Here is a 16,364-nt window from a genome sequence, read left to right as displayed (position 1 = left end):
CAACTGAATCAGAACCTCTGGGGTGGGGCCCAGCATCTGTGTTTTAGACAGATGAGGCAAACGCCAAAGAAACAGCTAAGCGTTAAAAGTAGAGATCAAACCTTAGGGATGGGCAGGGAACTACTAAAATTTTTACTTTTAAACTACTACTTATTTCAATTATTACACTTACTACTTAAATAATTTTTATAGTTAACTGGTGAATAGGAATGAGGGTAAAGTAAAAAGGAAGGCAGTCTCGATATTTTTTTCACCTCTAAGACTTAAATAGACAGACACTTTTTGTGACTGTTGTTGTTTTAAGCTAATACCTGTATAGGGCTTATTATGTTCTACACACTTTTACATATTCAATAGTAACTCATTTTACAGATACAAAAACTGAGACCCAAAGAAGTTAAGTAAATTGCCCAAAGTCCCACAAGCTGTATTTCCTTTTCAGAAATTTGATTTGTGTGCAAAGCAAGATGATTTTCTTCAGGCAAAAGTATCAATACAAATTAATCAATCGCCTTACTTTTCGTCCTGAATCCAACTGCGATGAGACATGGTGCCTTCATACTGTCCTCTACTGTCTAAAACCTCCAACAAAATGGCCTTCTCCGCAAGTGGCCTGAGAATTTCCTGCTTCAAAATCTATATTCCCATTTCCTCAGTTATAAAAGAAAACTGCTGGGTATCAACAGCTAAACTATTGCCTTAATCATCCAGGCAGCATTTTAAAAGAACTAGCATCTAAATTAAATGACACTCAAATGAGTACATTGAGAGAGAATTTTTTATCCAAAATCAAACCAGCAACTGGACACCTCCCTTCTAAAACAGTTTTGATTACTGCTGCTCTCTTTACCCTTACCTATTCATTTTATTATATCACTTATTTTACCACACACATAAGTTTCCTTAAAGACTGCAAAAGGAAAAACTATGCTGTTAGAAGTCAGAAGAGTGGTTTTAGGCAAGGGGATGGAGGATTGAAAAAGGGTATGAAGGGATTGTAGGGTGCTGGTAATGTTCTGTTTCTTGATCTGAAAACTTGTTACATGGTTACAATTTTGAACATTCATGAGTTGCATATTTAAGTACAATTTTATATATATATGCATATATGTATACATATATATATTTCAGAAAGTTTTTTTTAAGCCCATAATAAATACCACGAGCTAAGTTATAAAAATAAAAAAGGGCCAATACAATTTCTTTTACTTAATCCCTCCTGGAACACACAGGTTGACCTAACGGATGGCGCATGCTTATGAGTAGAAGTGCAGTGAGAAAAGCCAACTCAGAGACACTCGCCTCCTTCCCGTCCCTCTTCTTTCCCCTATACTTTCATCCCATGTTCTTCTTCACCTATATAATCCCACATCATCTTCTTGCAAGAATGGGGAAAATAGCTAATAAAGGGGTTTTTGCTTGCTTTTCCTCCCTAATTTAGCAAACATTACTAAGATATTCTATATGGCTGCTCCACGTCCACCCCCCTCAAAGTAAAGACACTACGTAACAACAATCACCACTTGGGAGCATTTAATTTTCTCAAAAACTGCTTGTAGCTAGTCACCTCTTCAAATTCTTACAAAGGTTATGGTACTCACAATATATTTGTGTAATGATAAAATATACTTTAACAAAAACTAGTTTCTAATGGCAACCACACATTTGTGGCTTGGGGGAAGGGCTGAAGTAGGTTGCTTCTCAAGGAGTCTGGTGATCGCCAAACCTGATTAGGAAATAGACACAAAGTGTGTTTATATGTAAAGTCTACAAATAAATTAAGTATTGACAATGTAGTTTTCCTTCCCCAAACAAGACAGTGATATTCCTGAAAAGGCTGTGGACTTTTCAGAAATGAGAAACACACCTTGAAGAGAAAAAACAGAGGATCGAAGTGTCATGGTGGGCAGGGTCCAAGGGGAACAGCACACAAAATGAAGGAAATATAAATGACATTTCCCTCATGTTCAATTAGTAATAATAATTCCTATACAATTAATTTCCATTGACTATTTCTTACTAACTAGGAACTTGTTAGGACTTCCCCAAAGAACTTGGACATACATTTCATTTTGTGACAGATAAAATGCATACCACAGGCATTTCACTGACTCTGGTCCTCACTCAAATGTTCAAAGCCTTCCTGATTGTCTGACTTGGCATTGCTGACTCTCGCTCTTCTCAGCCCCTTTCCCCCTAACACCTGCCACTATTCTCAAACATGTTTGGAAGCAGGAATGCAGTGCTAAGATAGAATGATTCTCTCTCCTGCTTATAGAGAATAAAAAGTATAGGACAGGAAGTCCACATACACTAAAAGACTTGTCTGTAAAAGTAACTCCAGGTTAGACAAGGATGACTGTATCTGGTTAAATTTTTTAAAAACCCAAACATGTAAATCACACCTGAAGTTCCCCAGGCAATTTCCCTAAACCGATCTAGAAAATGCTGAGCATACTAGTTGTCCTCAGGGTGCTCAGCGAGGGCGGCAGCTGAGGCAACCACTTCTCCCAACTCACAAGCAAGGAGTGCCACATTCTGAGTGCAGGCTTGTTTGAGCTGTCAAAAATCACTTTCAATAAGGAGGAGGAGAAAAAATGCTTGGAATTGAAAAGAAAGACAAGCACACCAATATTACCCAAATAATATGGCCAAAGGCCATAAAAATAGTTCTAGGACCTGAAAACTTGCTTCCATTTGATATTCAAACAACACAACCATGGACACTGCTGCTACCGATTTACAAATGAAGCTTTTACTCCTGGCTGCTCTTCTTCTGCCACTCGCCCTCTGGCAGTTGGGAACCTGTTCTCTCCGTACACTTTTCCCTCCTCACAAGCTAAAACTAATGGTAAATGAATTGTGGAGCTGTCATCTTCCACCTTCAGTGAAGAAGCAGGGAAATCTGGTCTGTTGAGAGGAAATAACAACTCAGACAAACAGAGAAGGGGCAAAAATGGGTGATCATGAAACCTCTGAAAGAGAGAAAACTGAGAAAATGACTTCCTCAAGTCCTCAGTTTTCCAATTTTTGGTTCAAGGCCTTTAGGAGACTCAATCACACTTTGTCCCTTGCATCTTTGAAAGGGCCCTGGTCCTTGGTAATAAACTCTTTTCTTCCTAAGCTCATTAGAAGCAGGTTTCTATTACCTGTAACTAAGAGACAGCTGGCAAAGGTAGGGTCATTTTCATCTCTTTCTCTGTTACACAGATTAGGAGATAGGGGTGTGAAGCAAAGTTTCATAGAATAAGTAGCCCGTGACTTCCTTTTGTAAAACTTATTTCCACAGTTCAAGAGATTTCCTGGGCTCTGAAACCTTCCTCTCTCCCTCCCTCCTGCTCAGGGTCAACTACTAAAGGTAGATCTATGTCAACAGCAGAAGTAAGCTTAAAAGTAAAGGAGAAGAGAAGGGAAGTGGGACACGTCCACCTGTCCCTGTAGGTCTGGACTGGAACCAAGGAGTCTGCCTGTTAAGAAAGCCTTCCGTGTGAATCTGATTCAGGCTGCCATGAACCAACCTTTTAAAACAATTCTTTGTAGGCCTAAATGAAAAAAGAAAAAGAAGGCATAGAAAGGAGCCTAATTATACCGTTTCTCCAGGAAACTCTGAACTGTTCAGGAACAAGAATGAGAAGAAAGATATGAGGCAACATTCTATTCCTTAATAAGTCAGAAAGAAGAAAATATCATAATTAAAAATTACTGGTGATGTTCAACTAATAGGTAATAGAAAAGGCAGCATGGATAAAAAGAAGTTCCTCTGAAAAAAAGGTAACACACAGACAATCCCAGACTGAGAAGTAGTATTACCCAGCAGAGGCACCAAGCTCTAGAGCAGTAATTCACAGCAGAGGAAGGAGTACACATCAAATCACCATGGGACAGACAATAAGGAGGGAGGTTATCCCCATTTACACTGAGGGGCACTGCTATGATTAAGTTTGAACCGTTCCCAGAGTGTGTTGGGGCAGACAAAAGGTTGAGAATCACTGTTTAAGAGTCACTCTTCAGGTCTTCTCTACCATCCCCAAAGCCAGCCAAAGAAACTGGGAGAAATCCAATTTCTCCTGTAGTAAGAAATATAATTATGGCAGCTCAAGTTAGAATTTGGATAAAATTTTCCTTTAAGAAATTACTAGGCCTTGTTCATAGTCTATTACAACATTACACTAAGAGTTAAACAGATGTACTAATGGTCAATGACTTAATCACTTGCACTGCTTTTATAGGCAATACAATCCAAGTGCAAAGCAAAAACTTAACAAAGAACTTAGGAGGGCCCAATCTGTTGATGCAATCTGTCTATATAGGACATGTTCACTAGAACACCATGGCGGAGATCTACCTTGCCTGAGGTCACAGCTTTTAGCTAAAGAACTGATGACAATAAGCAATAATACCAAACCACGTACCCAGGAAAGGAACCAGTGGGCAAAGCCTCCAGAGACCACTGGCAAAAGTGAAAAGAGAACTGAAAACTCCCAGCCCTTCCCTAGCCCCATCCCAGTCAAAAAGAAAGGGATCAAACAAATTGAAGTGACAGAAAGAGGCTGCACATACCTGTACTATGTCCCAGTTCATTTCCACCTCCTCCTTAATATTGTTGGCATTTGCTGGAAACCTGACAGGCTGCCCCTGAGGACACATTTCTGTCTTCACTTTCTTCAAAGGGGACTGACTGCATGTGAAGTCGTCTTCACTCTCCTCCTTCTTGCACCCACCTTCCCACGTGGCGCTTGTGGACGGTGTCTCTGTGCTGTTACTCCCGCTCTCTAAGCTGCTGGCTTTGTTGGTTTCTTCATCAGCTTTCAGCTTTTTGGTCCTCCGAGCTGAAGGTGACTGAGCTGAATTTTTCCGTTTCATCTTTGCTGTTTTCAGAGTCTGCACAGTCTCCAATTTATTTTTTCTGTCTTCCATATCAACATCAGCAATAGGCACAGAGCTATTCTATCAAATCATGAAGAGATCACACAAGAATTAGATGATAAAAACCAATGGCTCTGGAATATTATTCAGCAATGAAAAGGCACAAATTGTAGACATACACAATAATTTGGAAGACTCTCAAGGAAATTATGTTGACTGGAGGGAAAACGCCAATCTCAAAAAGTTACATACTATATGATTGTATTTATACAATATTCCTGAAAAAATTAGTGGTTATTGGGGGTCAGAGATGGGGGTGGAGGTTGGGAGGGAGGTGGGTATGACAATAAAAGGGCAATACTAGGGATCCTTGTGATAGGACTGTCCTGTGTGGTGGACACACAGGCCTACACATATTGTAAAATTGCATAGAACTAAATATACACATATACATACACACATATAAATGAATACAAATAAAACTGGAGAAATCTAAATAAGATCAGTGGATTTTATCAATGTCAATATCCTGGCTGTGATATTTAACTATAGTTTTACATGATGTGACCACAGGGGGAAATGGGATAAAGGGTACATGATATCTCTGTATTATTTTTCACAACTGCAGGTGAAGGTTTAATTTTTTTAAATAAGTGGAGAATAGGTGTACACCTGGCAGGAAAACCAAGATTTAAAACTTGCAATCAAAAGTCAACACTTTGGAGGGAGAAGAGTAACACTCAGAGGTTCATAGAACTCAACATGCTACGCCTGCCACCAGTTCATGCAGAAAGAGAACAGAAAACGTGGCAGGACAGCAGGGTAGTACCAGGCGTTTTTCCTTAGTAAGAGGCTGCACAGCAGTACATGCAGGTGTCCAAGGGCTGCTCTCTGCACCACCCACCCCTCCCCCCAGGTGACAACTCAGGTGTGAAGCAATGACATCTGGCACTCATTTTGAGACTAGAGTAGTAAATAAGATATAGACCCTGCCCCATGGAGTTCACCATTTCGCAAGCTAGCCTGTTTTTAGTTACCTAAGTGATGTAGATGGCACAAACTCAAACAAAAGAACTGCTCCCAAACTAAATTTCAGTCAGTATTGAATTTTCTCTCCTATCAGATAATTTTCCATAATTACTGACTACTGAAAATACTGGGAACTATAATAAAGAGCACAACCCCTCCATCCTAATGCCCACCCATCACCACCTAACCTGGAAATGATATATAATACATTAAATAGCCCTCCAAGTATTACATTTTTAATTGGAACATAACAGATAAGAACAGAGGTATAAAAATAGAATGCCTCCTCAAGTCCATAAGAGTTGATAATAACCTGATCAAATTAATTGACATAGCTAAAGAATGTGTCAATCATACAGAGAGTTGTCAGCCCTAGAGGAACAGAAAAAGGAGAACTGTAGAAAGCAAATAGGAGCAGCATTCTAAGTAACATACAAAGAAGAGGAAAGGTTAGCAAACAAATTCTGAGTAATTTGCTCCCAATGGTTAAGACAGCCCTCCTGTGAGATGGATACATCAGACTACCTTAGATTCATGCAGTTAAAACATTCAGTTCTCATTGTGACAAGCACAGTACCTTGACCACAGAAGGCATTCAATAAACCCAAATGAATATTTCTCTAATTCTCCTATTCTGAGCCCATGCTCATCAAGTAAATTTCTGATTATTATTTAATTCCCTACTTACTTCAGCCTCCAACGAGAGACAGTGCTAGTCATAAGAATTTAACTCCTTGCGACGGTTATATCAAACTATTAATTATTAAACCAGCACTCTGGTTTTATACACCACTCTTATGAGCATGGCTGATGTAAAAACACCCACGAGAGAAATATTGGTTCCTGAAATGCTGACAAAATCATGTTCTTGACTTAGAAACCCAGTTCCATTACTATCTGTGATTCATGAGCAAGTCACTTAACATCTCTCCCCTTGGCTTTCTGGTCTATAAAATCAGGATAATTACAGCACCTGCCTCAAGGGATTGTTGTGAAGATTAAGTAATATCACGCAAATGCAGTGCTGAACATGTCGCCTGGCTAACGGTAAGCAATCAAAAATCTGCTGTTACCACCAACATTACCATGACTACCACACCCAGACTACCTCTCAGGAGAGGGAAAAGGAAGTAGATGAAGAAATAAAGAAAAAGTAAAATGACTAAAGGTGGGGGGTTTAAAGTAAGAGGAAAAAAAGAAAAGCCAGCAGTCAAAAATTAGACACTTAAAGGTATCTTCTCTGGAGTCTTCAGGCAAAATTTACCTAGGGTTTCTCAGTGTTGTTCACAGACCCCTGAGACCCTTTCAGGGGGTCTGCAAGGTCACAACTATTTTCATAATAATGCCAAGGCACTGTCTGACATTTCACTGATGGTGCAAGAGCAATGGTAGCAAAAAAACAAGGCAGTGGCACCAAGCTGTACTAGCAATCACTGTTCCCTTCACTGTCACACACTTGCAATAAAACAATGTCAGCTTCACTTAAGAATGAAGCAGTAAAAGTTTTTAATTTTTAAAATTTCAATCCTTGAAAGCACACTTTTTTCATAGTCTGTACTGAAATGTACATAAAGCACAAATGTACACATAAAGCACTTCTGCTGCAGGCCAATGCATACTGACGTGCAGTGGTTGTCTCACAGTAAATCAATTAGTGAACCAGTATTTTCCAAATGGCCAACACATAATGTTACAAAATCATGGGGCTTCCCTGGTGGCGCAGTGGTTGAGAATCCGCCTGCCAATGCAGGGGACACGGGTTCGTGCCCCGGTCCGGGAGGATCCCACATGCCGCAGAGCAACTAAGCACGTGAGCCACAACTACTGAGCCTGCGTGTCTGGAGCCTGTGCTCCGCGTCTGGAGCCTGTGCTCCGCAACGGAAGAGGCCGCGACAGTGAGAGGCCCGCGCACCGCGATGAAGAGTGGCCCCCGCTCGCCGTAACTGGAGAAAGCCCTCGCACAGAAACGAAGACCCAACACAGCCAAAAATAAATAAATAAATAAATAAATAACTTTATTAAAAAAAAAAAATCAGGCACAGGTAAAAGAGCCATTCAAACAACACAGACCAATGGATTTTAATGTAATAGAATATAGTATGGTTACAGATTCCACAATGAAACCTTTTAAACTACCACTTACTGAGTTTTGGTATAGTATAAAATAATATCTACAATTATATGAAAAGGCTATTAAAACACCATTCCCTTTTCCAAATACACATCTGTGTGGAGGCTGGGATTTCTTTTTTATTTCAAATATCTTCTAGTAAATCAGACATTAAAGACATTTGCAAAAATGTAAAACAACGTCATTCTCATCATTAATTTTTTTGTTGTTTGGGGAAATATATACTTATTTTTCATTAAAACATGTTATTTGCATTAACATGTAATAGGATTATTATTAGTTTTAAATTGATGAATATTTTCTCATTTTTAATTTCTAATATGGTAAATATCTACAGATATAACCCACCTAAGCAAAAGTTCCTTGGGGTCCTCAGTAAGTTCTAAAAGTGTGAAGGAGTCCAAAAACCAAAAATTTTGAGAAAAGTGAATCCAAACATGTTTAGATCAAAACACAGATCAAAAACATATGGAAAGGGCTTTCCTGGTGGTGCAGTGGTTGAGAATCCACCTGCCAATGCAGGGGACACAGGTTCGAGCCCTGGTCTGGGAGGATCCCACATGCCGCGGAGCAACTAAGCCCACGCACCACAACTACTGAGCCTGCGCCCTAGAGCCCATGAGCCACAACTACTGAAGCTCATGCGCCGAGAGCCCGTGCTCTGCAGCAAGAGAAGCCACAGCAATGAGAAGCCCGCACACCACAACAAAGAGTAGCCTCGCTCGCTGCAACTAGAGAAAGCCTGTGTGCAGCAACGAAGACTCAATGCAGCCAAAAATAAAGTAAATAAATAAACAAACAAAAATATGGAAATAACTCTCCATATTTTTTTTTTTAATTTATTTATTTATTTATTTATTTTTGTCTGTGTTGGGTCTTCGTTTCTGTGCGGGGGCTTTCTCTAGTTGTGGCAAGCGGGGGCCACACTTCATCGCGGTGCGCGGGCCTCTCACTGTCGCGGCCTCTCTTGTTGCGGAGCACAGGCTCCAGACGCGCAGGCTCAGTAGTTGTGGCTCACGGGCCCAGTTGCTCCGTGGCATGTGGGATCTTCCCAGAGCAGGGCTCGAACCCGTGTCCCCTGCATTAGCAGGCAGATTCTCAACCACTGCGCCACCAGGGAAGCCCTCCATTTTTAAAGCTTCTAAGATTCTACAGCCTTCCTCAGTGACATACTCAAGTTTAATAAGCCATGAAAATATTTTTCCTCCTTATAGTTAACCTGAATCTTTGACACGCTGAAAAATCACAGTTCATTATCTTTTGCCTTCATGGGTTTTTAAATCACTCTTAACACTTCAAATGGTAATTATGTAGCCTATAACTAAACCCAGAACTCCAGGAAGAATCTGACCATTCTTCTTTTTGCTATCTCTGAAAGTTGTAAACTGTCTAAATCAAAAAAGTGGCTCATTGTAAATATCTTTACCAGTTGAATCAATCAGCAGGCCTTGGCCTTGACCTTGTGTTGTATTGTGTGAGCTTGACAGATAGCTGGAAAGGGATATGGAGTCAAGGGAAGGCTTCTTAAAAGTCAGATGTAAAAGAGCATTTTCTACCCTGTAGCAACTGAGGAAGAAAAGTTGACAAGAGAAAAGAAAGGAGATGACAGAGGGAACAGAGACCTTGCACAAGAGTGGATGAGATCGTAAGCCCAAGCGGCGAACCAATCCTTGGTAGGAGGAATGACATTTCCTCCATGGCAATAGGACAGAAGGTGAACACAAATACAGATAGCTTGGTCGTGAGAAAACCGGAAACTTCATATATTCTCAAATAAATAAAAGGCAATGTCATCAGCTGAGTGAGAGAACAGAAAGGAATTTAGGAAGTTTCAGAAAAGAGAAAAAGGTGGAAAAACAAACCTGCTGAAGAAAAATAATGAGGTTACCAGGTATTTCTGAAGCAATTTTGAGGTCTGAGATTATGAATCTAAAGCAAAACAAACTAGGTCACTGGTGAGACTGCTTCCCGCAATGGTTAGCTGCTCAGTGCAGGCAGGAGAGGCTATGGCTCACCCAGTGCTGGGGTTTAATCAGCCATGTAGGATCGAATAAAAGAAGGGCAAAATGGTGAGACCATTCAATAAAAAGTGATTATGTAATCTAGGCTAGATTAGGTAGGAAAAGAAAAGGGCTGATGGACAGTGACAGAGCCCTAGAGTCAAAGAATTAGGTAATGGATCTCAACTCTGGCTGTACATAAAAATCACATGAGGAGCTTTAAGAAAATAATACCACTGGTGCCAAGGTCTACCTCCAGAATTCTTTCCAGATTTAATTGGTTTGGAAAAGGGGCCTAGGCATTGGTTTTTTTTTTTTCAAGTTCCCTAGGCTGAGAACTACTGATGAGAAGTTGTGACAAATTTGCAAAATTGCATTAGTAAGGGCACCTGAGCAAGTAAGCTGGAAAAACAGGAAATGGTGAGCTGATGGTACAAAAGTGAGATAGATGGAAAAGAAATGTCAGCAGTAGCACAGCTTCTGGTCATGACAAGATTCAGGCTGAGCTCACGAGAGGTGTGGTGAAGGCAGAGAAGAAGAAAAAGGCACTGGAGGTGGGGAGGTTAAAGAACCAGGAACACAGGGTATTAGAAGGTTCATTCAAGTGGAGGTGGGTATCACTGAGAATAGTGACAGAAGATGCAGAGAGGAAGATACAAAGCAGGAGCTAAAGTCTTCAAAGAATGAAGAGGAATGGCCAGTGGACTGGCAAATTACAGCAACATGGAGAGGAAGAGACTGAGTAATGATGGATTTTGTCTACAATGTTTGCTAACAATAGATTTTAAAATTATTAAGAGGCTACCAATTCCATCTCCACCCAAAACCAATTCTAGCTCCACCTAATTAGGGTTTTCAATTATTTTGTTTGGTGGTGGTTACACGAGAACAAGATGCCAAACCAATGAAATGAAATAGTCTAACATGTTCCATGTGCTTTGATTGAGCCAGAAAACTTGTGGAATATCTCTTAAGTGAGAGACTTTCCATGTGAATTCTCTTTTTCCCTTTAAAAGAAATATACATATACCAATCACCATGGGAAGGATCAAGAAGTCACCATGACAAGGGTTCTTAAGCTGTATGCTCTTGAACCATACTTTAAAACTTATGTGTACATTTTACTGAAGAGAAGGTTCATAACTATAATCAAATTCTCAAAGGGTTTGTGACCCCAATACAAAGAACCCCGGAACTAAGAGATATTTCCTAATTAAGCAGTCAAGCTACTCTTAAGTGCAGCTATGCCATGCTTAATGAAAAACCTCCAAATTCTGCCAACAAGTCAATACTTTCTCAGCTGTAGGTAAAGCCTACCCACCCACCCACTAAAAGTGTGTTCAGTGAAAGGCTTGCATGCAAAGATGAAGAAACAGAGGTGCCGGCTGATAGGAGAAAAGATCGATTCAAATGCCCTATCCAAGGGCACAGCAAGGTACAATGTAATGTCCCCTCTATACACAATAAATGAGTCCCTGGGAAGTCAGGCATCCACTGCATATCAAAAGAGTATTCTTTTAAATGAACTAGGGAAGCTGTTATTTAAAGGAATACCACAGTGAATGATTTTGGAAATGCATAATCCTTTCGGTACTGCAACAGAGCCAATGATTTATTGTTGTTGGTTTTTTTAATCCAGATTGGTGTAGCTACAGTGTTTGCTTACAGCAAGATATACATATGTGCCAGTTGATAAATATTCCTTCTGCTCCAACACGGTGGATCTGATGGTAAATACTATTAAGGCCTCTGGCAGAAGGCACCGTTGCCCTACAGTTTTTGCCATTTACTTGCTTTGTCCTAGTCCATGTAAGGAGAAAGCAGCATCGCTAATTAGGAAGGCACGGCAGTGTTCCCTCTATCCAGCTAAAGCACCTACCAGCTCTTCCTTAACAGCCACACCTTCTGAGCCATCTTTGGCCTGTAGGGTGTTCTTCTTCACCCGTGGCGCCCTCTTCGGTTTGGATTCCTTGGAAACAGGCAGCTTACGGCTTCTGGGGACTTTCTTTTGGGGCTCCCAGGCACTATCCTCCTTGTCATCTTCAGAGGCAGATGATCTAAAAGTAAAACGACAGGAAAATTTCCAGAAAAAATGAAGCCAAATGTTAAAGGTGAAAAAGAGATATCTGCTTCTTGAAAAAAGAATAAGGTAGAGGTGTTTAATATAAAACGGAGTGATGTGAACACAGAATATGAAGAGATATTGCTAAGAACTGAAACAAGAGAGTTGACCAGAAATACCCTCCAATACATTATAAATCACAGGTCTCCATCTGTTCTCCTCTCACCTAACCAATACACACACCCGTACACTCAAAACATAGGAAATCATGTATTACCTTAAGTAATAAGTGGGTCATGTCACACCATAGTCATAGTGAGGTTTTCCATTTTTAAACAATGTCTAAAGACATTTTTGATTGTCCCAACTGAGGTGGGGGAGGGGACGCTATTGGCAACTAATGGGTAGAGACCAGGGATGCTACTAAACATCCTACAATGTAAAGAACAGTCCCCGTACCAAAGAATTATCTGGTCAATAGTGCTGAAGTTGAGAAACTGTGCTCTAAAGCAATAAAAAAAACTCCACTGACCTCATGGACCTTATATTCTAGTGTATATATTTTATATTTAGTTGGTCACTTTCTCCTTGTTCAATAGTTTATCACCAACACCTAAACACAGCCTGGGACACAGCATGAGTTCAATAAATATTTGTTACATAAATGAATGAAAAAGACACAGCCTTCTTCAACACAAATGACTTCATAAGTTAGTAAATGACAGAATGCATCTCCTTAAAATACACATCATTCTCCCACCCCATATGAAACCAATATGCTTACAACTCAGAGAGGGAAGAGAATTCATCTTTGGATACCACAGTCTGGACCTTTACTTTTGCTCTTCTTGGCAATGATGACATCTGAAAGAAGAAATACAACATGAAATCAGTATGATTTAAATCACTGATCACTTATTTTGTCTACAAAATGATGTGCCATTCAAAACTAACTCCAATACCTCTGCTGCTAGAAAATGCCATAGGGGGGAAAAATGACAATCATTCACAAGCCTCAACGCTTGTTTCCCCTCCTATGTGGCTGCCAATTATAAGGGCAGCTAACAGCCTTCCCATGGTTTCAAAAGCCTGATGAGGATGGGCCATCTCTGGAAACATATATATAAGTTCCTGCAGGGTGAGAATTCTTCATTTTTTAGAATTATATGCTTGCGTATACTGCAAGTATTATTTGATAATTTATCAGACAGCAAATTATAAAGTCCTCTATCTCAAAGACAAGAAATACCTTCCTTCCTCTTTATCTTCTTACAGTATAAGTAGAGGCCCATCTACAAAGTTGGCAGTCAAATAAGCGATGCTGACTGACTGAATAAGCAGCCAGGCTATTCCTAAAACAAGATAATCTAGTCCCTTATGATAAAAGCTCACAATTTTTAAGTAAAATAATTAATCACAAATGCCACTAGAAAATATTTCCCAAATTCAAAGGCCCAGCTCTAAAAAAAAAAAGGACTCAAATAACCAGAGACATCATACAATACAGGAAGTAAACAAATTTACTTTAGCTGATAAATTTTATTACCTAAAGACTGTATGTCAAACCATAAAAACTACATTAGACTCTGACATGCTTGTAAACCTTTAAACAAGTTCCTAAACCAGGCATATGTTATAATGCCTCCGTTCTAACTTCCACTTGGAGAAGGAACAAACACCTCACAGAAATACCAAAGTGGTTGTCACAAAAGGGAACATGTACCCCTGGCAGCTATAGCTCAACTCAGTCCAGTGGGTGCAGAACTTCTGGACAGGAGAGTGCCCAGAGGGAACCAGGACAACAAAAGAAGTAGATAGGATATTCTTCCATCTTTTCCTTCACCGCCTTTTCTGAATTTTATGTTTATCAAGGTCATCATTCCTCAAATAAGTGCTCCTAGATACTGATCATAAAGGAACGGATAATTTGTGATTTCTGTGTTGTACGTATTTTACCACAATGAAACAAAAACAGAAACAGAGGAAATCAGTGTATGATGGGGTGGCATTTCAATCAATTTTATTTATTCATTTATATTTGGTTGCGTTGGGTCTCTGTTGCTGTGCACAGGCTTTCTCTAGTTGTGGCAAGTGGGGGCTACTCTTCATTGCGGTGCATGGGCTTCTCGTTGTGGCGCGCAGGCTTCTCATCGCGATGGCTTCTCTTGTTGCAGAGCACGGGCTCTAGGGTGCACGGGCTTCAGTAGTTGTGGCGTGTGGGCTCAGTAGTTGTGGCTCACGGGCTCTAGAGCGCAGGCTCAGTAATTGCGGTGCACAGGCTTAGTTGCTCTGGGGAATGTGGGATCTTCCCGGACCAGGGATCAAACTGGTGTCCCCTGCATTGGCAGGCGATTCTTAACCACTGTGCCACCAGGGAAGTCCAGAAATGAATTATTGCATAAGTGGTATTAAGACAATCAGCTATCCCTCTGGAGGAAAAGAAGTGTTTAATTCTTGCTGCCACACCATGAACTAAAATATATTCCACACTGACTAATGATTTAAATGTACCAAATAAAACTACAGTACTACAAAAGGCAAAGAAGACTGTTTTGATAATTCTGAGTGGAGGTGGGAGAATTAAGGTTTTCCTAGGCATGACTCGAAATTCCAAAAGCCAAAAAGATTAGCAAATTTTACTATATAAAAATTAAAACCCCAAGTCAGCAGTGGGAGCATTTCAGAACCAAACCAATTTACTCTGCAGTATCCTCCAAAAAAAATGACAGGACATGGTACCTGATACCTTGGAACTAAGGGTAAAGGGAGTCAGGGCTGGGTGTAAGCTGTCTGAAGCAAAGGAATATCTCTAGATGCCCTACTCCACTTTGTGCTATTAACAACTGCCCCAGGAAAAAGTCTGGAGGTTATTCTCTGGAGAAGGTAAAACAAGTCTCTAGACTAGAGGACATGAAGTACAGTTGTGGACATGGGAACCATACAGGCTGAACATTAAACAGAGATTCCCGGCCCCCTTCCCCCACTATGCTCCTAAAAAGGCTGCCAGTCAGATTCCTACCCTCTTGGGAGGAGCATGGGAAGATTCTTCTTTGGAGAATCTGACCAGCCCAAGAATAAAAAGCTGAAGGTGCTAAGCTCCTCGACAAACAACCCAACCAGATCATCCACTCCCATCACCCCCTTCTACATTATACCTGAATTCAGAACTTTCCCACACAGACCACCATGCACCAATTCTAACTCCACACTTCAGCTTTAACAGAAATGTGTTATAAATAGGAATAGACAAATCCTTGGGAAGCTCATAAAATTTTAATTAACCACTGGAGAAGACTTTCCTAAAACAAATATTTCCAAATGCTCCTTTATCAGGCACCCTGGAGGCAATGCTGCCATTAAAAGAGGTGAACTTGTCTTTTGACAAGTAGAAAAAAAAATATGAATTTGAAAAAGGAGGTGGGAAAGGAGAATATGCATGAACACATAGGCCTATTACAGGCAAATCAGTTTTGGAAAGAGTATATACAGAAGGTAAGGTCTTCGAAATTCTTTCTTAAAAACTGTGTACCTATCTAGGTATACTCCCAGGGGTATGAATACTCCCAGGGGTATCCATACTCCCAGGGGTATCCATACTCCAGTTTTACCACCAATGTTCTGGGAACTGTTTGTCCATCTCCAATCCTCCCATGTTCTCTTATTTCCTATCATAGGATTTGTAGATTAACCAAAATTTAATCCATTTCCATGGTTTTAAATACTTGTATCACCTACTTACTAACAAACCTAATACCTCCATCACAAATCTCACCTCTGAGATTCAGATTTACATAATAAACTGCCTGCCTATGAAACTATTTAGATGCTTCACAGTTATCCAAAATTTAACATATCCACAATGGAACTCCTGATAACCATTCCTTGTCCTAAAACCCATTCAGACCTCAGTCTTTCCCATCTTTGTAAATGGCACCACCATCCACCTAAGATGAATGGTTCTTTGCTAAGTCAGAACGTTGGAAAAATTTTAACAGCTTCATTGAGCTATAACTGACATACAATAAATTGTTCGTGTTTAAAGTGTACAGATTTGATAAGTTTTGACATATGTATACTTATCTCCACAATCAAGATACTGAACATAACCATCATCTTCTAAAGTTTCACTTGCTAAACCAAAACCTTGCAAATCTGTTATTTCTTTCATCTCCCACATCCAGTCTGTAAGTAAGTCACATAAATTCTGCCTCCAAAATGTATCTTAAATCTTGATGATCTCCAGTGAGGCCTCAGTCCCAAACGCTTCTCACCTGGA

At 40.2% G+C, this 16,364-nt stretch overlaps 1 protein-coding gene across 2 annotated transcripts in view; it reads right to left on the bottom strand.

Annotated features, from left to right (window-relative positions):
* Positions 1–16,364, bottom strand: part of SRBD1 (S1 RNA binding domain 1) — a 227,775-nt gene that overhangs the window by 209,551 nt on the left and 1,860 nt on the right. For both annotated transcript variants that reach the window (XM_082358018.1, XM_082358019.1), the window contains exons 2-4: positions 12,873–12,952; positions 11,906–12,083; positions 4,561–4,947 (exon numbers count right to left, since the gene is read on the bottom strand). In XM_082358018.1, the coding sequence (XP_082214144.1) occupies positions 4,561–4,947; positions 11,906–12,083; positions 12,873–12,952 (645 nt within the window). The remainder of the gene's footprint in view (positions 1–4,560; positions 4,948–11,905; positions 12,084–12,872; positions 12,953–16,364) is intronic.

The sequence above is a fragment of the Balaenoptera borealis genome (genome assembly GCF_965194805.1).
Source record: "Balaenoptera borealis genome assembly, chromosome: 15".
NCBI classification, from domain to species: Eukaryota; Metazoa; Chordata; class Mammalia; order Artiodactyla; family Balaenopteridae; genus Balaenoptera; species Balaenoptera borealis.
Note: the sequence above shows the minus strand (reverse complement) of the source record. Positions and strands in the feature narration are given on the sequence as shown.